Source organism: Mirounga angustirostris, unplaced genomic scaffold, assembly GCF_029215605.1.
Source record: "Mirounga angustirostris isolate CCGP_5_RB_7025 unplaced genomic scaffold, mMirAng1.0.hap1 SCAF_12, whole genome shotgun sequence".
NCBI lineage: Eukaryota > Metazoa > Chordata > Mammalia > Carnivora > Phocidae > Mirounga > Mirounga angustirostris.
The window spans coordinates 955,815-980,278 of record NW_026991720.1 but is presented as its reverse complement, the minus strand read 5'-3'; the positions used below and the strand labels follow the sequence as shown (position 1 = coordinate 980,278).

Genomic DNA, 24,464 nt, shown 5'->3' with positions numbered 1-24,464 from the left:
GTGGGGGCATCCCCCCCACCCAGGTCCCCACGGCCATCAGAAGCCCAGCACAGGGCAGCTCTGTTCCCGGCTCTCCGGCCCAGAGAAGTGAATCGGCACCTCCACAGGAAAGCACCTGTTGGCAGGGTCAGCTGGGCTCACGAGGAAAGAGTCCAAAATTAAAGAAACCACTGTACGTGGGGACTCTCGAGACGTGAAGGCTCAGCTCTGATCACCACCGTTAAACTGGGTCGGCTGAGCCACCACGAGGGCTTACTGGGGATGTCAGTGCGGTGGTGAGGTTGGCGAGACTTCCTAACGCACCATTTTATGCCCTGGAGGGAATTATGCCAATGTTTTTGCTGAAGACTTCTCACTCTGAATTTGCTTTCCTGTGCTTCACGATGATTCTAAGAAAACAAAATGATGCTGGGCGAGCTGCGTTTTCCTTTAGAAGGCATCACGGTACGGGGAGCGTCTACGCAGGGCCGAGGTGCGCCCTCCCCAGCTGCCTTCCCGTGATGTGAGCGCTGCGAGCTGCTGCTGGGCCGGGCCCGTCCGCAGCCCAGGCTTCCGTCAGGCTCCGGTCGCCAGCACCTCGCAGCGGGGGAACGCCCCGCGTAGGACAACGACCACGCGGCCCCCACCCGCCGCGGCAGGAAGAGGTGCGTTTCATGTCCCAGCGCGGCACCTGCGCGTCTGAGCAGGTCCGCACGCTTCCACGTTCTTCGCACGGGATGCTGGGACCATCCGACCCCACGAGACTGTCAGCTCCTGGCCAGACTGAGAACCTCCCCGAACGACGCTGCGTCGCCATGAGCTGGCCCGACGTCTTTCTGATCCCAGGCACACAAAGACCACAGCAACTAACAATCCCACACCCTTAGAGTTTGAATCTCGTCTCCCACCAAGTGCGTCCTGCCTCGTTTGATGCGATCCCAACCCCACGGAGCATAATCACTAGTCCTGTATCTGACAAAGAAGGAGCCCAGAGCTTGCTGAGACTGAACAATCGTCCAAAGTCTCGAAGCAGGAAAGCAGAAGAGGGACTGGGACCGAGGCCCTGAACCCACCCCCGATCCTTCACGGTTCCCCTTCCCTGCCTCCACTGTCACAGGACGGCAGAGCAGACATCCAGACGGGCTGGGGACCCTGGAACCTGCTCTACCCTGGCTCACACCTCATGGTCCATTACAGCTGAGACACCCGAAGCGGAGGCCCGGGGGCTAAGGTAAGGAAGCCTTCCCGCCCTCAGCTCCACTGCATACCTCCGCCATGGAGGGGTCACACGTCACCCAGCCGAGCCCTTTCTGTCCCCATGGCTGGTCTGCTGACTGCCAATGACCTACGGTGCCCTTCACAGCAGGTGGGAAAGGTGTGCCCTGATGCACATCACCATGTCTTCCCCATGGAGAGGCGTCCAGGGCCAGAGGGATGTGGGTACCAGCCTTGCTGGGTCAACTATCAGTTTCATTTTCAAGAATGAGCCCTCAGAAATAAGTCAGAGAAAGACAAGTATCATATGCTCTCACTGATATGAGGAATTTGAGAAACAAGACAGAGGATCATAGGGGAAGGGAGGAAAAAATGAAACAAGACGAAACCAGACAAACCATAAGAGACTCTCAATCTCAGGAAACACACTGAGGGTTGCTGGAGTGGAGGGGGGTGGGAGGGATGGGGTGGCTGGGTGATGGACACTGGGGAGGGTATGTGCTATGGTGAGCGCTGTGTAATGTGTAAGACTGTTGAATCACAGACCTGTACCTCTGAAACAAATAATACATTATATGTTAATTAAAAATAAATAAAATTAAAATTAAAAAAAAGGAATGAGCCCTCAAGAGCCTACTAGCCCAGGCAGGCCAGTGACACGTCTCCTGCAGAAGGGCTTCTTGCCCAAGTGCCAAACGGACTCAGGCTGGTCCCAAATGCCAGGGCCCATTCCCACCCCGCCCCAGGCGGCTCTGGGCTCTGACACCTTCCCGACCCTCTGCCCTTGCAGGGAGAGGTCCTCTCCTGAGTCCCGGCATCTGCAGGACCTGCCCTGGATACGGCCGGCTGGGTGACGGTTGGCCGACCCGAGTCTGAACGGCAACCACGTGCTGACGGGCACCAGCAGCTGGAGGGGCCGGCGCGCCTCACGCCTGCTCTGCAGGAAATGCGTCAAATACTGGGTCGCGCAGAGCCTCCTAAAGCAAACACGGGGGCAGCCCAAGGGCTGAGTGCGTCTGTGGGCTGGTGGGGACGGCCACCCGCACGAAGAGGTCCTCTCGCCTGCCCCACTGCGAGCGGCTGCAGGTGCTGAGGGCTGCACTGGGACCTGCCGCCAGGAGGCCACGCCACTCAGCTGCTGCCAAAGCCTCGGGTGCGGGGGCGCCGGGGCCACGCGTGGAACGGCAGCCCGCCCTGAGCTAGAATCGCCTGCGCTCAGCTGTCCCCTGTTGCCATGGGGACTGCGGTCTGCGCACGAACAGCCAGCGATGGGGCTTCTAACAGACGCTGGAGACGGCCAGCCATGAGCCCCGGGCAGCGTGTGGCTGATGGGACTGGGCTGGGGGGGCGTGTGCCCTGACGACGGGGTCCCACGAGCCGCTCCCTGTGCACAGCCAGGGGGCCCACCCAGCCCCGTCCCCGTCCCCTCACCCAGGGGCCTGTCTTGGACGGTGTCCTAACAAGCTTCCCTGTAGCCCCATGGCCCCATCTTCAGAACAAGGCACCTGCTGCACAGGCAGCGAAGGCGAGGGTTCTACGCGGAGACGACGCGGGAGGAGGCACAGACCTCAGGTGCCCACGAAGTTACACTGCCTGTGGGAACAGGGGGAGCAGGGGTTTCCAACACTCATGGCGGCAGAACGGCAACGGGGACAGCCGAGGGCATCTTCCGAGTGTTCCCTCACACCCGGGGAGCGCCCACGTGGCCTGGCCACGGACCCACCCAGCTTTCTCAAGTCAGCCACTGACTGGGCGGAGTAGCCCATGGGCGGGAAGAGACAGGCTGTGCGAGGGGTCACGTGGCCCAGTCCCCAGCCTGTGCTTCCAGCAGGGACGCACCTGGGCCACAGCCACGAACCCCCAACGGCCCTCGTCTGCACATCTCACTCCAGGGGCACCTCGTCCCAGACGAATCTCCTCCCTAACCTCCCCAAAGCAGCCTCCAGGTGCTGGGCCGCCCCCCAGTTCTGTTTCCCTTGCCCCACATCCCATCGCCTGCCCAGCGAGCAGCGTCCCCGCTCGGAGCGTCTGGGCCCTGACATCCTTTCTAAGCCAACACCGCCTCAGACTAGCATGGCCACAAGGGCGGTGTCCGCGGCTGTCACCTCCCTCCCCTCACCCCAGGCAGCTCCACAGGCAAACTGACCCCGTTCAGTGTTTCAGGTCATGTCACACCAGCCGCTTCTCCATTCAGACGAAGCAAAGGCCCAGGTCCCAGCGACGTGGGTTTCCCAGATGCTGATCTGGATAAGGATTCGAAGGCCAGTTCTTCGGGGGAACACGGAGAGCTGTGGGCACTGAGGGTACACCGTGGGGCATCGCCCATCAAGACAGGGCTGCGCACAGCTCACAGAAGGCAGACTCGCGATAAAGTTCTCCTGCGCGTGCTACCGTGACCGCCCACAATCACACAGCACCCTCACGTCCCAGACGCAGCAGCTGGGGTCCTGACACCCACAGTGGGAAAACGGCGTCAGTGATAACCGACCGTGTTGGAGCTGTCTGCGGGCAAGGCCACTCCATCCGACCTTCACAGAACCTACGAAGCCGGTGCCGCTCCCCATCTCACCAACAAGGCACCTGGCATTAGGACTTTCCCAAATGCCCACAGCCTGGAGGCGACAGGGCACGCACGAGCTGGGGCACCTACCTCAGGACCCCAGTCCTGCACTGGAGTCGGCTTCTCTCTGACCCCGTGTCCATCCCACTCTGAGGGGTCTGCACAATGGGACAAAGTATTTATTACACGCACTGGGTTCCACATGAGACCCCCATGCCCACGAACAGCCTGCTTGCTAATAAAACTAGACAACTTTCCACCTACAGAGCGAAGAGCAATGACTAACTTGGTAATATTTATTCAGCACAGTGGTCAGGCAGCGGGGCAAGAGGCACAGCTCAGGACTCTTCACCCATGGAGCACCGTCCAGCCTCGGAAAGGCTCCTGCTAGGTGCCTCTCGAAGGCTGTCGGAGCAGAGGGAAGGCTCACCTGGCAGGCGAGGTGGTCCAGGCCCTTCTAGCAGCAGCAGGTGCAGAGGATGTGGGGCGCTGGTTGCCATCCACCCCCCAACAGGAGGTGGTGAGCATGGGGAAGCCTGAGGAATGGCACGAAGCGGACCAGGAACAGAAGCACAGTAACCACCGGTGACCCCTGGGGACCCAGGGAGCCCCGAGAGTGACTGATGCTCTCAGCTGCCCGAGGGAGGCCAAACGCCATGCGGAGCAAATGCTCACCCATCTGCAAGTGGGAACATGCTCCTCCCGTAATGGAGGTCTGTAATAGCTGTCTCCCTTTGTCTAGACGCGAACGTGGAGCAGGGAATGGCGAGTAATATGGTTTCTGGTATTCAGTCTACGCACCATCCCCAACCCTGCCCTGAGCGCTGTTCGTGTATTCCCACACAGGTAACCCTGCAAATCACAGCACACAAAATCCCCGCTTAGCATCGACTCGTTTGGCTCAGCGTGAAGCCAGGATGAGAACCGGCCTCCACAATGTCAGATCGCGGGGACACGGCTCCGGAGTCTCCTCCAGCTGGACCGACGGGCACAGCTCTACCACAATGACAGCACCGTGCTCCACTCCAGCAAACCCGTCAAAATGCCGGAAGCAATTACCTGGCTGTTTAGAACGGAGTCTCGGGGCCGGTGCCCTTCCTTTCCCGCCACCCACCGCACCTCCGGGAGGCTGCCGCCGTCGGGCCCTCGCTCTGGGGCCGCCGGAACTCCATCCTCCTGCCTAACGTGCCCCACCGGCCCTGCGGGGGCTGGCCCCACCGTCACCCGCCCTACAGGCAGCCCCAGCCCGCGCCCGCCACCTCCTCCTGCCCCCCAGGTCCGACGGCGGGCTGCCTCACGCCCAGGGGGTCTGCTCTAAGGTCACCCCGGGCCTTGTCTGACCACGGTCGGCAACAGCTCCCACGCCCGGCCCACTCGGCTGGTTTCTCCTCAGAACACCTGCCATTTCTGGACGACAGTGGTATACGTGATGTACGTGGTGGCGTTTCCACGATGGCGCTCTGCGCGTCCCTACATCGCATAAGCGTGACACGCAGTGCTGGGTGGTCGTGTCACGCCTGCCGCACGACCCCACGTCAGGTACTCGCCATGCCGCCCGCTCCCGAACGTCGCCGGACACTGTCGTGTGCTCCTCGGCAACGCCACATGACATCACTGCGTCTTTCCCTGTTCCGCGCCTTCCCTGGGGGGCTGGCCTCTACTGGGGCGGAGCGTCTCGTTGGCCCAGACAGCCTCTCCGCTCCTGAACGGTGTCTGGCCCGAGGCTGACCTCAGGGGGTATCCGGTGAACGACCGAGTAAGTGGGAAACTGGACTCGACTAGGAAGCCGACCTGGAGAATCCGCTGGTCCTCGGAGACAGCAGGACTCGCTAACCCTGGCCGTGGATTTCTCACCCGCAGGTCTGTGCCTTCCTACCCCGGCTCCCCCGCTAGCCCGTGGCCTGGGGAGGAAGCAGGCCAGGCCTGGAATTTGTCCGGGAGCTCAGCTCGGGCTAGGTGCCCAGCGCTGTCCGTGCTGGGTCGCTCCCCAGGGCCCTGCCCCCCCCACGCCCCGGGCCCCCTGAGCTCCAGACTCCACTCCTGCCTGCACCGCACTCCGACCCTGGTAGCCTCGTTTCTGAGTCCGGTCCTACGGTCTGACCCCCTGGCATCCTTGTGCTGGGTTTGTGTTGGCATCTGATTCGGGATGCGTTCTGGTGCTGACAGACGTGCTCCAAGAAGGGAGGCGACCACACGTCCTTGTGTGGCTCATGAAGGACTCCTGACTCCGGGTTTCAACCCAACGGCCAGTAGGTTGGTCGGGCGTGTGGAGGGAAGCCAGCCCTCGCCCCGATGCGAGCTCCCCACGCACATCTGCCCGGCCGCTGCGCAGGGGCCGGCAAAGCAGGGCAGCACCAACATCCCCCTCAGCACGGAGGGGGACGGGACCCCGCTGGGGTCTTCCCTGATGGAAGCGAAGTTGCCATCACATCTGTGTGAAGAGGAGAGTGTGCCCGAATGTTACCGCACGAAGTTCTTGAGTTCTCCAACATGCAGAGTACCCCCCAAACGACACTGTGTTTTGACTGAGAATAGATTCACTTTTCTTCAGTTGCAGGAACCGCATCTTTCCGCCCGACGCGCATCCTGCAGCTGGGCCACTGAATCAGGCCCGGATGAGACCTCGGAGCCCATCATCTGCTTTTTGCTAAGTAGGAATGAGGACTGTTGCTCTGACTCAATAGATCTTCTCTCATCATCAAAAAAGTGAGAAGCCCGCATTACAGCAAAGCGCCTCAGAACTCAGTCTCCCTCAGAGAGAGCATTCCACTCCTAACCTCACTGATGCTTTTAAAGAGATGATTTCTTATTCTGTGGGCTGCACAAGATGGAACGTTTCTCAGGATGTTCAAAGGGATGAGAGGCCTCCTTCTACACTTTGCTGTTGAAACGTATAATCTATCAGTTCAGTCGGATAAGCTCAACTCCTCCCCTGCGAGCGATAATCAACACAGGACACAGAGCGGTCAGACCTGGAGGACAAGCTGTCTTCTGCTCTCAGGGGTGACCTTCCCGAGCTCTGCCTCACACGCTGAGTCCCCAGTCTCCAGCCTCCGACCTGCCACTCCATCCTGGCAGGGCGCCCGTCTCCCCTCGCCCTTCCTTCTGTGTCTTGGTCCACTGCCCATGGTACTTTCCTCCCGTGCCGCGTTCTAGTGATCCACAGCCTGGTGGATGCTATGCAGCGGCCCCGCCCTCCCGCGCTGTCCCCCGCCAGCATGCTCCCCACTGACCTCGCCGGCAGGCCCTTGCCCGTTGGCTGGGGCCCTGCAGTCCAGCCAGGCCTTGCACCCCCTCAGCCTGGAATCTGCCCAAAGCAGCTGGGCCAGTGGGAGCCCCACCTCCCGGGTTGCGCCCTGGAACCTCAACAAAGGCTGATTTCTGAGCAGCCAGCTTGACTGGAAATGACAGGCCAGCCCGTCCCGTCCCTCCTGCGTGGCAGATCAGCCGGCCCCCCCTGGGGTGCCCCAGCACGCCTCACTCACCACAGAGCCCACCGGCTGCTCTGGCCTGAGCCTCCCCATCTGTGTCGTGAGGGCTCGAAGAAGAGGAACACCAACAACGCTTTCACCTAAAAATCCTCCAATTCTCTAACTTTACATCTCAGAGAAGCATGTAGGATCCTGTGGACTCTTCAGCTTTTATTAATTTTTCACAGCTCTCTCCTTCACCAGTAAATGAACACAAATCTTCCTATCAAGTGGGTCTTTTCTAGCATTTCCAGAGCCGCCTCCTTATTTTTCACTGGAAAAGTACAACTTCCTGTCCACACTGAGGTCCACCAGCCCGCCCAACGTTTGCTCCGGTCCAAACCTCAGCGAGGGTGCAATGACCACAAACAGGTTCCGGGCCACACGTGGCCAGTGACATGCACAGCACCGCCCGGAGCGCTCGCTGACCCCAGTGGCATGTCCCCCAGCGGGTCGCCTGGGGTGGACGGCACACGGCGTGAGTGTGCAGCTCATGCAGCCGCGGGTCTCCCCTCCCCCTGCCCAGCCCAGAGGCCTCCAGGTTTTGGATCCCGGTCACAGGCACAGTGTGTGGACCCCCGGCCGGCCCCGTGTCGCAGGAGGGAAAGCCGATTGATTCCCTCAGCCACAGGAAGCCAAGCCTGAGGGCTCCCTGTAGACCCCAAAGTCACAGTCCCACGTTGCAAAGTCTGGTTCGGGACCGATTTTGGACTCCAGCCCCCAGCCCCGTTCCCCGCCCTGTCCCTGGTATGTGGGCTCTGTGCCTCGGCCCTCCTTGCTGTCCCTCATGTGACCAACCTTTCCTCACCTTCCAGCCCCCTAAGAGCCACACTAGTCCCAGCCGCCGCCCAAGGCCAGCTCCGCTGTGCAGCCTTATCTGGAGAGCCCCCCAACCCCTGGCACCGGGCACTCTGTCCGTGTCTCTGAAAGACCGGCCGGGCTCTGGGCAGACTGCTGTCCTCTGGGTGCTGGCGTCAGCCTAGGGCCTGCACGGTGCCTTGCCCAGGAGAGAGCCTAAATGAGCATGAAGCACTGATGCTCGCTTGGGAGCAACAGTTCAGAGGGGTGAACTGAGTATGCATCATGGAAGGGCTCATTTCGCTGTGCCAGGCTGGACTCATTACCCTTTCCGAAATAGACACACCTGCCCCCTTTACCCGGAGTCCAGGAGGCTCGGCAGCACTCACTGCCCCGGGGGCTCTGGGGTCAGACGTTTGGGGCACAGCTGTCCCGATCTCTCACTCTGGAGTCCAACCCTCGAAACATGCTCCTGAGGCCTCAGGGTCCAGAGATGAGCCCTGAGCGGAGTCCACAGGCCATGCGGCTCTCCCTCTTCCGTGCAGACAATGTGTAAACCACAGGCGGGACAGCAACACCGCAGAGAGGAGACTCGCTAACTCCTGCGGACGTGCGACAGGCGAGTGAGAAGGGGCCAGGCTCCGGTTACTAGAACTCGAGGAAAGACATCACATCTTTGAGTAAGGAGATGTCCTTTGAAATGGCACGTGCTGTCTCCCCAAGATGAAAGAAAAAACATTAGCCGAAGGGCAAGTCTCAGAGGCTTTGTTAGACAAGCGTGAGCTGACGACACAAAGGTGAGAGGGAGACGCCCGCCAAGGACGGCCAACCAGCAGCTACATGGTCAGCGAGTGAGTCAAATGCGCCACCAGCCAGAAGCCCAGCTTCCCCGGGGTGCCAGGAGAGGCAAGCTGTAGGAACAGGTGATCTTGGAGGCAGGGCAGTGCACGCGGGAGCTCCCGGCCCTAAGTCAGGGAACCCAGGGGCTGGGGGTGTGCGCCGCTGCCGAGGGGAAGGCAAACGCTTTTCCTAAAAGATGACTTAACCATATCTTCTCTGAAAGGAGAAATGCAAAAACGGATTAGAAATATGCTACTTGAGAATAACCTACCAAGTAAATGAAGAGTAGAAAAGGACTTCTCTGTTCTGCCCAATTTGATCAGATGGCATGGCCAGAAAGATGAGAAGTACCAGTTACTCGACTTCCAGTTGTGGGCACCTTGTAGTGTGTGCAGATGTTGGATTGTGAACGCATGCCCTGGACACTCACACAGTAAACAGGGTTTCTCTGCACCTGGGAATACAAAGGTTCCTCCCTGTGCAGCGCCCACTTACTTTCAGCGTTCACTAGCGCCTTGTGTTCATGCCGAGGTTCGAAGAATCCAGAAAAGAGTCATGTAATACGAGGAAGAGATTCCGAACAAGAACCAGCTGCATCCACCCGTCAGGACATACGCCACTGACGTTTGATGAGAGCTAACGTGGTATTAACTGCAAGCCTATTAAGTTTGGTACCATTTTGCATGAGGTTATCCAACAAATACCCCTGAAGTTCCATCAGCGGGGTTGTGTCCCCTTCACCAGTCGTAAACCCCAAGAAGGGCCTCAAGCGTGGTGCCGGGAAGCCCCCGAGGGAACCCACCACGGGAACCCACCACAGTGACTGGGTCTGCGGCAGCAATCCCAGCAGAGGGCCCTGTTCCAGCAGGTGCTGAGCACCACCACAGCCCACCCAAGCAGGGCCTGCCCCAACCATGCCATTCAGTAGCTTGTAACAAGGGCTCCACATCGTCTTTGAAAACAAGAAGCCCCAGAATCCCTTTCCTTGTTAACACACGAATAAGTCTAGTGCTCAGTGAGCTCATTTCTCCTCCTGGTACCAACACCCTTGGGGACCTGGCCCTCGGTGCCCAGTGCCCACTACACGGTGGTCAGTCTACTGCCGAACCATAGGACCCTAATGGTCACAAAGTTATCTTTCATCATCTTTTTCCTGTGTAGCATCAGGTACATTCTTAACATCCTGAAATGATTCACAACATAAAAGAAATAATTTTTTGAAACTATGCACGTGTGTCGTCCGTTTGCACATGCATGATGAGCAACAAGCGCTCAGCTTGCACAGCTGTGAGCTAACACAAACACACGCTATAATGTAGCAAATTCAGGTCTTTAGAAATGGTTACTATGACATTCAAACATACATCTGACATGTAATCTCCCCTTGGCATATAGCGCTTTGGTATTCAACATGAACACATTTAAAATGACCTAGAAACTAGATTTTAAATAATCAACCTCATTTTCCCAAGAAAGCAATAAAATAAATGAAGGCTATGGTCAGTGAGTGTACTGTCATGATTGTCAAAGATGGAAAAACTTCCTTCCATTTTATTCCATTCATTATTGCATCCTGAAGTTCCAGCAAATCTGGTTTTGAAAGCGTTACTTCCCAGCACCGCCGTGAACGGCCACTTGTAAAACAACTGTGAATGTTTCTGCCTGAAAAAACCAGGAACTGGTTTGGTCTTAAATATGGTCAATAATCCCTTCTGCTGAGCAGCTAGGGCGGGAGAACGGACGCTGGAGGGAAGGGGGGAGGGGTCCGAGCCACCGACACAGAACCCGCTCTGTTTCAGGAGGCAGAGTGTTTGCAACGGAATCTGCTGGGGCCGCATCAGGCCGCCGTGCTGAGGGACGACACCGTACAGCTCGCCGAGTGACAGCCAGCCGCTCCGGCCTCACAGCGACACATGACACTGCAGTGAAGCCTGGGGTACTCGGCTCTCCTCAGAGCTGAAATCGGTCAGGTTTCTGGAGGTACAACGTTGCAGGGAATTCTCCCCTAACCAAAAACTACTGGCCCCTGAAATCATCACTTTCAGCAGGAAGAGTTACTAACCACCAAGATATCTGACAAATAAAATTCAACAGCAACCAAAAGAGATGAGACGGACAGTTTATCCCGTTAGCTGGAGTGGGGGAGCTGCCCACCCCGCAGCCAACAGTGCCCGCAGACGGTACGGACGTGGCTCGCCGGGGCTCAGGACAGGTGGGCAGAACAACCAGGGCTTTCAAAGCAAAGCTGTAGCGAAGCCCCTTGTTTCTGTTAAACCCTCCCTCCTGCACTGTCTTGGGCCGTGACAGACAAGCACACCCTGGCTGGGACGCCGAAAGCAGCAGGCACTCGTTCTGTCCACACGGGGGCCCGGGGCCGCTGCAGACCCCAGACCCTTGCCCTCCCGGCCCTGGCCTCTGTCTCAGAGGGAGCCATGTCCTCCACCTGCAGCCGGGTGGGCCGCACCGCGGCGATGAGGCTCCAGCCGTGCCCACCGACCCGGCCGTCCCGTCTCCCCGTCCGATGTCGGGGTGCTGGGGAGACCGTGCATCTCCTCCACCTGGGGCATGCGTGCTCATGCGGGGTTGTGTTAACGGGGCCTTACCTGTAGCCTGCACCACGTCCGCCGTCGTCAGGTTCTGGACGCTGGCGCTCACTCTGAAGGTCACGGCTGGTCCCAGGACACTGGAAGAGACCATGAAAAAGGAGCTCAGAACTGCCCCAGCATCCGGAGCAGCTACACGGAAAACACAGACACGCTCACAAAACACGTCTGAGGCCACTGGCCGTCCCACAGGGGACTCCCGCCCCATGGTTGGCTCTTTGCCCCTCAGTCCACTAATTCCACCGAAAGGCTGTGTTTTTCTGACCCACACACCGCAGCACTCTCATAAAAGATTGAAATCAACCCCAACAAACCAACAAGATAGTCTTGCAAGAGAAAAAGAAAAATTGTTATGGAAACAGATTTGAGTATTTGGCTCCCACGGGAGCGGTAGGAATCAAAAGCAGAAAGGAAAGAGACTGGTATTTTAAAATCTCTCTTGACAGGAACCATTTAAAAAACTTATCAAAGTCATTAAGAACTATTTAGTATAAAAATAACTAGCAGGGAATTGCCAGACAGGAATGATTAAAATTTTCAAAGCTTTTTAAATACTATGCTGAATATAAGTTTGAAAAAATACATCACTTTTTAAATAATTTTATTCATCTGAAGGGGAGAGGGAAAGAGGAGGGAGGAGAATAGGAAGGAGGAGGGAAAGACAGGGAGGAGGGAAGGGGGAGGGAAGGGGAGGGGAGGGGGATGGGGAGAAAAGGAGGGAAGAGGAGGGGAGGGGGAGGGGGAGAAGAGGGGGAAGAGGAGGGGAGGGGAGGGGGAGGGGGAGAAGGGGGGAAGAGTGGAGAGGGGATAAGAGGGGGGAGGGGGAGGGGAGGGGGAGAAGAGGGGGAGGGGGAGGGGAGGGGGAGGAGGACGGGAGGGGAGGAGGACGGGAGGGGGAGAAGAGGGGGGAGGGGAGGGGGGAGGGGAGAAGGGGGGAAGAGTGGAGAGGGGGATAAGAGGGGGGAGGGGGAGGGGAGGGGGAGAAGAGGGGGAGGGGGAGGGGAGGGGAGGGGGAGAAGAGGGGGGAGGAGGAGGGGAGGGGGAGGAGGATGGGAGGGGAGGAGGACGGGAGGGGGAGAAGAGGGGGGAGGGGAGGGGGGAGGGGAGAAGGGGGGAAGAGTGGAGAGGGGGATAAGAGGGGGGAGGGGGAGGGGAGGGGGAGAAGAGGGGGAGGGGGAGGGGAGGGGAGGGGGAGAAGAGGGGGGAGGAGGAGGGGAGGGGGAGGAGGACGGGAGGGGAGGAGGACGGGAGGGGGAGAAGAGGGGGGAGGGGAGGGGGGAGGGGAGAAGGGGGGAAGAGTGGAGAGGGGGATAAGAGGGGGGAGGGGGAGGGGAGGGGGAGAAGAGGGGGAGGGGGAGGGGAGGGGGAGAAGAGGGGGGAGGAGGACGGGAGGGGGAGGAGGACGGGAGGGGAGGAGGACGGGAGGGGGAGAAGAGGGGGGAGGGGGAGGGGGAGGGGAGGGGGGAGGGGAGAAGGGGGGGAGGGGAGGACTTCTCTCCTAGGTCCCCAGGCTCCTGGCTCCAGTGGCCTGGACTCCCCTTGGAAAGAGCAATCCCCCCATTTCTTTTTCCGCTCTCCCTCTTGCAAATGCGAGGGCAGAGTCCGGAGCTGGTACCACCGAGTGCGCAGGGCACCATGCAGCTTGCAGGGAGGGGTGTGTTCTCCCCCCACCCCAGCACAGACGCTGCTATGCCTCGCAGGTCCCAGAGGTGCACCTGGCAGGAGAGCTGTCCTTCCTGGTGATCACTGGGGGCTCCCACCATTATCTGTGACAGGCTCTGCATCCCACTGCCCCTCCTCGGTCCAGAATCTTACTGATATGATGGATTCAACTGCCAGACTAACACCACCAAGAGCGAAACCACCCCTTGTGTCACCTGTTAGACCCTCCTGTGTGTGCGGGGACGTCTCCTATCACGTGCACCTGCTACATTCCAGTGCTGGGGAAACCCAGGACGCCAGGGCCTTCAACAGTCCCCTCCAGGGAAGCCCAGCTGGTAAGCCACAGGGGATGCCCGCCCGCCAGCCCTCAAGCTGCCCCCTTCCCCTGCAGGATGCCAGCTTCCTGCGGTTCTAACCTGGCCCTACCCCCAGCTGACAGCCCTCCCACCTAGTCCATCACCTTCGCAGCGTTTGCCAGGGTCGTTTTTTAAAGTGCTGATAGTGAGAAGGACGCCAAGAAAAGTACCCAAGGGTCTGAGTGAGTGACGAGGCCATGCTCAACAAGAGCCACGTGAAGACTGTAAGGGCCGCCTCAAAACTGGTAGAACCACAGCCAGGAGCGAACTGCCCTATGAAAGCCCGCCATCCCTCCGCATCTCATCCCTTGCTCCCCACCTTCCCGCGCTTGTCCATGCAGAAGCAGCCGCTCCTGACCCTCCTGTGGCCCCGGCCAGGCCCGCTCTGAGCCTCTGGACTCCCTGTGCGTTCAGACAGGACACCGCGGTCCCCGCTCTGGTCTGGTCCTCATGGAATGCCTGGCTCACTCGGCCGTGGGCCAGCCCGCTGCGCGAGGCCCTGCACATGGACAGTCCTGGGCCGCGGCTGCCACCCCTGCTGTAGGGTACCTCCTGCAGAAGCCTCAGCTGCACCTCAGGCCCGAGGACGCCTCCTCCAGTCAGCCCCTGGCACTGCATCCGCAGCTCCGGGAGGCAGGCATGACCCACCCGCGGCTTTCTCTTCGACGTCTTTGTACCAGGAATGTCCACGTGGTCATAAACGCGGCTGAACTCCCTGAAAATGCCACCATGTTCATCCTCCCTCTGGGTTCCCACTGCCCCTGGTTGGAGCCTCGCTCACGTCCTGGCCCGGCACGTCCCCAGGGGCACCCTCCAGGCCCGCCCACGCTCCACCGAGTCTAAGGGCCCAGGCTGGCCCTCCAGGCCTGTCTGAAGCTGCCCAGCCAGACGGCTCCCCTTCCATTCCTGCTGGAACGTCTGCCCCCTGGAGCGATGGTTGTCTGTGCCCTCACACAGATCGGTTTTCCTGCCGCCTCTCGGAGTCCCTGTTGGTCTGAGCCCACCATCCACACTCAGAGCGCAGCAGACCCCTCCCCGAGATCTTCGGCAGCTGCAGGAACACGTGGTATCTAGCCCGCTGACTGCCTTACGGGACATTCGTAGCTTCCCGAGTGCGGCTGGCTCTTCGAGGGTGTGTGGGGTGTTTCTGCCAGCACCCCACACACGTGGTGGGTGACAGACTCACAGCCGTGACTGAGTCATGACACTGAGCACAACCGTCTTCTCTACCGAGAGTGGGTCCTTCTTACCATGAATAGGCTTCACCTGCCACCAAAAGGGCTGGTAATAGGTCTTAACAGGACTTCAGGGTTATGTGTGGGTTTTGTGACATTTCTGATCTAATCTAAACATCTGAGAATTCCCAGGCAGGTGGATCCCCTAGACCTAATCCTCCCTCAGGTGCCAAGAGTTTTCTCTAAAGATGCTGCAGGCCTTCCTGGTTCCTCACTCACCCGAGTCATGGAGAAGAATGTAGCTCATCTGCCCCCGAACCCGCAGAGCCATGCATCACCCCCCAGCCAGCAAGGGACGCGCCTGACTCTGGGAATGTGCCTCAGACACGGGAAGCACGCCCGAGTGCCGGCCTCGCTGTCGCCAAGGTCTACACCACACGCCCCCCCACCACCCAGCCTGGCCCAGGCACCCGGCCCGTTACCTCTCGGGCTCACAGGAATCTGCGATGGAAGGAAAACCTGTTTGCAGAGCAGATCAGAGAGGGTCAGCAGTCCAAGCTGGTGCCACGCCAGGGATGCAGACCTGCTCTTCCCCAACGCCTGCTCGAACGTGGGGCATAGAAGTCTCCACAGACCTCGCAGCTGCAACTCTACATGTCACTCTTGTGTCACCTCTGCCAAGCCTTTAACCTCGCTGGCCTCAGGTCACTCGGCTGCACAACGGGGAGGCGTGTTCCGGCCAAGGGCTCTGACTTTGCCGTAGCAGCTGCCCTGTGAAGCCAATGCCCGATGATGCCCATGCTGGGCAGCGCCCGGGGACGCGAGGGAGGGAAGGGTGGGCAGGTGTGCAGAGGCTGAGCAGAGGCCACGGTCCTCGTCCCCAGTCCCTCCCCATGAGTCCCCACAGCACCAGAGACCCTGCTGCCCCTCTGCCAAGCACCACCTTGTTCTGCCGGCCAGGGCACCCCACTGCACACGCAGGGCCGGCTGTGCCAGGAGCACTGAGCTTCCCACCGGGAGCGTCTAAAGTGAGAAGCTCCTTGAACGAGCGCAGCTGGGCCCCCGGGCCTCTACTCAGGGTCAGATCCCCAAACCAAACAAGGATTTCTCTGATAAACGTTTGCAAGAGCACTCGATCCACCAGAGCAGAAGCACCACCCAAAGGAACCCACAGGAACCACCTCAAAATGCCATTCTCTCAGTGACGTCAGCCTAAGACTCATTTCCGTCCCCTTTGCTGCTTTGTGATCCTTGGAATTAATATTAGTCTATTGTGTTTACTTGAAATAAACACTGGTGCTTCTGAGCGTGGAGCTGTTTGCAAATAGTGGGTGGAGACAAAGTATTTAAAATATTAGATACAGGGATACATTTAATGCAGCACTGGGAAATGCCTGGAGTGCTTCCCCCTCACTCTGCTGGGTCTCCTCCAGTCCAGGTGAGCACTACGTGGGAGAGGCTGCCCATGCGAAATGGGCCTTCTCCCTTAATATGCCAGCTTATCACTAGAAATTTGCAGAAGTACCCTGTTGGGGGACTGTTGGAACTCAGTCCTTCTGCTGCTATTTTTTATGTGCATCACGTTGCTCTGAGTCATATAAAGCAACATATTGCAAACTATCGCCCTCTCTCTTCTGTTCTGTGTACAGGGATGAGGTTGTTACCAGATTTGTGCAGAAATGACTTGGGGGTTGACTGCTGAAGGAATGCCTTGCCCACCCTGCCCTTTGAGCAAATGCCCATCACTGTGGACATTTGTCCAGACTTGCAAACACAAGTCTTGGTGGAGAGAGTAACAAGGTGAGGCTGGTCGACAGGCCTGGGTGTACCTGGTCAAACAGTATTTGCGGGGGAGGGCAGGCATGAGTGCATGTAAGTCCCCACAGAATGAGGTCTCCCGCCACAAGCCCTTTGGCATGCTCCTCTCTGGACATTCGGGGTTCCCATATTCCACGGTGGGCAGCCGAGGAGCAGGTGCACCCTACCTGACACCCCGGTGGAGGGATTCCAGGAGCAGGGCGGCCTGAAGCCAGCTCAGAGTCTGGTCCTGGGCCACCCGGTGACACAGGCCTGCACACAGGAGATGCTCAGCTAAAATTCAGAGGATGCGATCAGCGGCCTTCTATATGATGGGGGAGAAAGGAGGAGAGCGGCGAGAAACGGACTGAAGAGCCCAGAATGGATACTGCCTCAGCGAGTTGGGGAGCGGTGCTGGGGACCAGGCACCAGGGCCTGGGCTGTGCCTGATGCTACCGCTGGGTGAGGGAGTCAGCAGCTGCTCCACCCCAAGCTAGCAGAGGGTGTTAAGAAGGATGAACTCTGGGGCACCTGGGGGGCTCAGTCGTTAAGCGTCTGCCTTCAGCTCAGGTCATGATCCCAGGGTCCTGGGTTCGAGCCCCGCATCAGGCTCCCTGTTCTTCTGGGAGTCTGCTTCTCCCTCTCCCTCTCCCTGCTTGTATTCTCTCTCTCTGTCTCTCTAATAAATAAAAACCTTAAAAAAAAAAAAGAAGAAGGAGGATGAACTCTGAGGCAAACGGCTGCCTCCTAGAACCTTCATGGAAGCAGCAGACCTTCAGGCCAGCCCCTCGGCCGCCGCGTGGACCCCCATCCCCTCCCAGTGGGAGAGCGAGAATCGGTGTGGTGTCCTCTCCAAAGCCTGGAACCAGCAGCAATACCAGCCCTCCTGCACCTGCCTGAGAGCATCCAAACCCTCAGAACACACAGACGCGGCCTCGGGACATCGCACGGGCCCACACCACGAGGTGCCACGGTGGCTCCGTCCCCCCAGGCCTCGCGCTCTGAGAAGGTTTCTCAGCCCAGCTTTGCTGTCGGTCCCCTGAGGGAACACTCCAGACATTCGCTCGCTACCAGCTTCTGTCCAGGACAGGTTAATGCCACAGACACACTTGTACCTGTCTAGGTGGTGTGGTTCTCTGCAGGGCTACGGACCACTGTGATGCCCTGTGTTCTCCACTGGGAGGGTGTGCTCTAGACCCTCCCTGTGGTCTGTCGGGGCTCAGTCAGGACTCCCGTGGGGACAGCTGGAGACTGAGGAGGCTGGCAAGACCCTCCCGAGACCTTCTCCTCTCATTTATCTGCTCCTCAGTCTTTCTCCCAGGTGAACTCTGCGGGCCTGCCACAGCCGACCACAGAAAGCCTGTGTGCAAGGCTGGCCCGGCGCCGCAGCTGGGAACGGCTATGGGGAGGATGCCCACCGCCCATCCTCAGTCAGCTGGGCTCCCTGCACCCCAGTAGCTCAGGCTGCGCAGGATGCAGACGGGTTATGGGGTGGGGGCGGGACGCCAGGAGCTACCATCGTCTTCCTCCTAGACCATGGGGCCTGGGCTGAACTTACTGTCTTGTTCAGCTCTGCTTGGGGAGAACAGTCCCATATGCATAATGCTGGCACAGAAAGGGGGATTTCTATGTTTAATCAGAAACTAAAAAATAAAACAGATGCCTATAGCCTTTCAGAGTCTCTGAGAAGCAAATATAACATCTAATATTAGACTTGGCAGGGAGAAATCTTTTTCTTTTTCCTTTGAGAAAGTCACTCATTAATAAATGAGAATTTCTCAAGCAGAGCACAACATTCCAACTCTATTGATACAAAAAAATTGTTGTTTAGATTAGGAAGAAATTACTGAAACAAAGAAAGATGAACCTCAAGTTACAAGGGAATACCTATGTTCCACTACAAAACAGAGATACTTACCCTGTGCTTTGGCTTTCAGATTCTTGTTCAGATTCAACCAGTAGTTGTTGGAAACACACTACGGTACATTTTTGTTATTTGCGGAGTTATGTCTTGTAAGGTCAACACAGTGTGGATTTAAGGACACTGGACCATGGCTCCCGGGGAAGCACGGGGCTGGACTCTGCCAGCCTCCGGCCACATCTTCACCAACCGGCCTGCGTACACCTTGTTTTATGTGTGCTTCCGTTTAAAGACGCCTTACTGACAGACGCTACTGGCCCATGAGCATTGAACTCACCACCTCTAGAGCTGTAGATTCTCTACAACAGCACTTTCTGCAGAAGCCCAGCCTTCTTGCAGGTAGGAACGCTAGACGTTCTGCATGCGCACGGAGGCCGTTTTAAACAGCGAAATCACCAACAAAAAGCACGAAGATGTGGAGAATGCAGCCGTGAACAGGGACAAGCATGTGTTTACAGTGTGGGCTGAAACAAGAATGCATTGTTCAAGCTCAGCTGGGAACATGCACATGAGGCACTCAAATTTTTCTCCCTCTGCACCGGTCTTCAAGCGACCATGGAAGTGCTGTATTGATTTCAGGGTTACAGATAAATTTGCAAATACGGAATCACTAATAGTGAGGGTCTATTGTGTTTTCTAGTGTCTGTGCTAAGCACATTCACATACAATAATGACCTTATTGTTTTTGTCACATTTTACAATTTAATACTATAGAAAGAGCCTGGGCATTGGACTTTAAGGGGCTTGTGATCTTCCTTGCTGAGTGATATCAGCATATAACACTCTTGAACCTGCAAAGTGGGGATGATAATGCATATCTGGGAAGGGCCGACCCATCGTCCTCTGCGCCGACCATCTGGAGCAGTCAGCTGTTCCTCCAGTCTCTGCCGTGAGGTCCACACTCTCAGGCCTTTGTGGGCTCACAGGGCTTCTGCACACCATGCCGCCTCATGACCAAGGCAGTCCTGCTCTGTCTGGAACCACATGGTGGATACAAGGGGCAAGATCAGCCACTTCTCTCCAGACCCCACGGCTCTAGGATGGCAAGCTCATGATCGGTCTACGCGGGGTCATCACGGGCAGACCGGGCAAAAGCACCATACCCTACCTACGGTGAGACGCTTTGCTCTGAGAGTGCACAAGTCACTTGACTCAGTGTTCCTGTAGGACCACAGACTTTCTGGCAGTCCCATTCACTTACTGTGACAAGACTCCCATTTACAGTGGAAGAAATGCCACCAGCTGGGACCCACCTGCCCAGATGCAAATCCTTCCTCGTCTAGCAAGAGACAGCCTTCACGGTCTCAGCCTAGGAAACCCCAGTGGGCACGTGGGTCCCATGAGAAATGCTCCAATGGCCCCTCCTGGAGACCGTACTAGGAGAATAAAACCACACACTATCGTTCAGAATCGATTCCCCATCAGGTTGGAAATAATAGGAAAAGATATCTCCCTGAGATCTTGCAGTATTCACTGATTTTAAATTTCCTTTAACCACTTTAAGCAAATCATACGTGTGCACACAGATGAAGGGGGGTCTCATCACCATCATGCCAGCTGGACCCATCTCAGTTTTAAAGAGAAGCCCCAAGTGGTCCTGAGCCCCGTAAAATTCAATGTTTCTACTTGGCATTTACTATTAATTACAATCTAACTCTAGGTGATGTTTAGGTATTGATAATATAACATGTGATTACATGTTTATAACATAATATATATGATCACACATCAGTCATAATATTGATGATTACTCGTTCTTTATCACAGTAACTTCTAACAAAGAACAAAAGTAACTTCTAGCATTTTAATATTGACCTATTGCTGGTTTTCTGGAATTTCCCCACCCTATCAAGTTGATGGAACAAACAGAACTCCCACTAACCCACGTGCTGGGGCGAGAGCTTTGCCTACTTGGTCTTTTCTTTAAATGGGAACTCTTTAGAAATCCCTTTCTCCTACATGTATCACTGAAGTCATTTTCCAATAATCTAAAGTTCTGCCTTTATAATATCAGTATGCTGACAGATGAGTCTTCTTAATAATCATGTGTCTCGAGGTGATTCCGCACGTTAATTTTCATGCATGACACTCTAATTGCACGAGTTATAAAACACTGAACTCAGCCTGTGCTCAGACCGATATTTCAGTGGAGAATGGAGAAGGAAGCGACCCCCTGACGAAATCTTATTTTTCTTGTTATTTAACACCAGGTCCAAAACATAGAACACAAAAATCCCCACTGATTGAGGATTCCACTTAGTTGACTTAATCTGGGTATTATTTCTCCTGTATAATAATAGATTATACATGACACAATATTATTTGTATCAGGCCAACCTTTAAGGTCCACAGTGAAAACAACAAATATGACTATAATTTTCCTTATAAACACTGGCTAAACAGCCCTTTGTATTTAAATTTAAATAGAGACAAGGCTCAGGGACTAGATCCTCTCAACCTTGGGGGATAGTAAGAAGATTGCAAAGTGGGGTGCCTGGGTGGCTCAGTCGTTAAGTATCTGCCTTCCACTCAGGTCATGATCCCAGGGTCCTGGGATTGAGCCCCGTGTCGGGCTCCCTGCTCGGCGGGAAGCCTGCTTCTCCCTCTCCCTCCCCACCTGTGTTCTCTCTCACTATCTCTGCCACTGTCTCTGTCTCTCTCTCTCATAGAAATAAATAAAATCTTTTTAAAAAATCTCAAAGCATATTTGGCAGCAACAGAAAGTTGTAAAGTTAACATTGATGGCTTTACAGCTAACATACAAGTAAATGCTGCAGTTTTTAACCGACATAATTTCCTGAAAGTTGTTTAGAAATTTTAAAAAATATTTGATAGAATATTTAATTAAATGTTTTTTACTAGCATGCTCTTGCCTTGGCTTAATGCACTGACCTGTGCTTTGTCTCTGATCCTGGATTTGGGGTAAAACCCATAACATGAATGGACAGGATGGAGGGATGATGAACGATGGATGATGGATGGACCGTGGGTGGATGATATACAGAGAGAGAGCCCTATATTAACGCAAACATTAAGACATTTTCTCAAAATCCCATCTATGGCTTGCTTAAGAATCTTTCTACATTAACTTTTCTCATCTACGGGCTATACATTTGGTGAATTGCTCGTTCTGTACCTTACTCGTTATTAATTTAAAAAAGCCAAATGCTAATGAAGGACCCAAAGTTACCAAGCAAAACCATTTAGGAGACTTTTAGTCATTTAAGAGACTTGCTGTGTCTGACTGAACATAAACTGAGGCCAAGTAAGAGCAAGAAGATTTCTTTATTTGCACACATGGCTTTGAGGGGCTTCCTAAACCAGCTAGCCTCCCGGCTGAGGTGCTGGAGAGGCCCGGCTGACCTCAAGAGAACACAGACAGGAGGGTGTGCTAAGGTAGAGCTGAGCACCATAATGGCATAATTTAGACCCAAAGCAATGCCTCGAACCATGCCTCATTTTACAGATGAATAAGTCAAAACACAGGGAGTTTTAAGGACGAGCCCCCAGGGGTCCAGTTTTAGAAGAGATGCCACGGCTGGAAAGTGATTCCTGGGTTCTCCGTGAGACCTTGTTCAGCACCATCAATAACCACGCAGTCTGCATACGATCTCCACCAGCGTCCCCTCCTGGCTACGGGCTCCAGAACTGTGGTGTTCACACTCTTTCCCCAGAACCGGCACTGACCCTGAACTGTGTCTGAGGACCACCAGCTCCCTCCTGGTCATCTTCCTTAGCTGTCCCTAACTCTGAGAAGTCCCTAACCCAAGCCGCCAAGAGAAAGCCGACAGGAAAATGAGTCCACGTCTGGCTGCTACATCTTTGCTTGCCTCATCCCCTCTGTGTCAAATCACAAAATTCTAGAATTCCATGAAATAGCAAAATGATGCACACATATATTCCTAAAGCATACTTTCCATTACCGTATTTTCTGCACAATTGTATATTCCTGCCTCCCAAACACTAGGCAGTAACTTTCCACAGTTATCTGATTTGAGGGCTGACAAAGAAGAAGGACTGAGAGAATGAGCTGTCTCCTATTTGTGTGAGGAAACGGAGGCCTACAAAGTTATCGCACGGTAATTTGACATGAGCCTTCACCAAAACATAACACTGGCGATGCTCTATTTTCTTAAAGGGTTGAGCAATTGCTTTACTGGACAGATCATCTCTTATTTGCAATTACTGTGTGATTATGTGCAATTTGGGAATTCCTCTCTGTCATTAGGGGATGCCTTACTTTGCACTCCTCTTTCTTCCCATGGAGTATTTGGAAGAAAACAGATGATTCCATATTTATGTTTTGACTTTGCACTTTTAAACTATTTGCTTAGTTCTCAATTCCCAGGACAATTTATTGTTTTCCAGTTAGAACTGAGAGATGATGTGTTTGGTCACGAGAAGACTGTGCTCTACCAGCACAGGGGGGTGGGGGCAGCCGGGGCCGTAAGGACCAGAGGTGCCTGGAAGGCCCCAGGGCCACCGGAGACCTATCTCCCATCGCACTCGGACTTCCACGGCACTTAAGGATTGATGAATGAAGCAAAGGAATAACTGAATTGTTAGTGACAAACTGAGAAACAAAAGCAGCCCCTGAAAATCTGGACCAAGGCTTTGTCTTGACGCCTCAGAGAACCAGGCCAACGGCCATTCAGTGCTGCCGAGAGCTGGACAGGAGCCTCCCCCCGTGAGTTTCCAGCCAACTGCGCTCCATCCTGACCCTTTGCGTCCCTGGCTCCGAGGCTCACTCCGTTTTGTTTCTTTGGACATCACACATCCATCCATCATAACCCACAACGTGACACCACGAACACGCGGGGGCTGGTTTCCACGCAGGGAGGAGTTACGGCACCCTCAATTCCGGCCGCACTGTATTCTTCTCCAGCCCTTCCTTACAGATTTTAGCGCCCATGTGTGAGGGGGAAGGCCTCCTGCTGGATGTTAAAGCTTTCTCGTAGGGACGGCTCCTGAGTACAGCGTCCTGACTCGCCCACGCCACAGTCCTGCGGACATCAGCATGCCGGGAGCATCTCTGACTCAGAGAAAGGCAGGAGAGTGAAAATGAGTTCTACTTTGTTCTCCTGAGAAAAATAAGGGTGAAGCTGAGCAGAGAGAACTAGTATTCACAGCCCAGGCAATAAATACAATGTGTATTTTACCACAGAATTTAGTTTTATTTCAGTATAAATATAACTTTTTTCACGTGTTTAGATATTTCTTGGTTTAAACAACATTTTAGGGCGCCTGGGTGGCTCAGTCGGTTAAGCGACTGCCTTTGGCTCAGGTCGTGATCCTGGAGTCCCAGGATCAAGTCCCGCATCGGGCTCCCTGCTCAGCAGGGGGTCTGCTTCTCCCTCTGCCCTCTTCCCTCTCGTGCTCTCTGTCTCTCATTCTCTCTCTCAAATAAATAAATAAAATCTTAAAAAAATATTAAACAACATATTATTATTTTCATAGTGTGTTATATGTGGAGCACCACCCTCTGCCGAGTGACCCCTACAATAGTTCCAGGGCAGGTACCATGACGCCCATCCTACAGATGAGCAAACGGAGGCAAGGCGAGCCTCGGGAGTTTGCCCAGTGTCTTAGGGCAGTGGAAAGATGGCACAAACTCAGGCCACATTGATCGATTCACTCACTCACTCACTCACTCAGTCACTGAGCAAATACCGAGCACCTACTACGTGCCTGATGCCAACCTAGGCGCTGAAGACGCACCACGGAGAAATAGAAGCCCAATCCCCGCCTTCAAGGGGAGTATCGTCTCCTGGGAGAGATGAAGACACGCTCTTCCAGATCAAAGGATCATTCCGAGGAACCACAGTCTCTCTAAGGAAGCCCTAAATACCAAGACGTCCAGTCCAGCACATAATCCCACCATCTACCCAACGCTTCGCCCTCGAAGTGTCCGTACAAGCCTGGGGAAAGGAACTGAGTGGGTTATTCTTGACAATCGAACCTACTCATCATTAGGTGTCAGCGTAGGTTAAGAACAACAAAAGTAATGGAAGCACAACCAGCCGAGCCGAATGCTTACACAGCAGCAGGGCCCACGCTCTTGGCTGTGGGATGTCTCACAGGATCTTCA

General features: G+C 55.5%; 1 protein-coding gene across 1 annotated transcript in view; it reads right to left on the bottom strand.

The window, feature by feature from the left end:
* Positions 1-24,464, bottom strand: part of PTPRN2 (protein tyrosine phosphatase receptor type N2) — a 577,019-nt gene that overhangs the window by 406,839 nt on the left and 145,716 nt on the right. Inside the window, exon 13 of the mRNA XM_064575623.1 lies at positions 11,466-11,545. Coding sequence (XP_064431693.1) covers positions 11,466-11,545 — 80 coding nt within the window. The remainder of the gene's footprint in view (positions 1-11,465; positions 11,546-24,464) is intronic.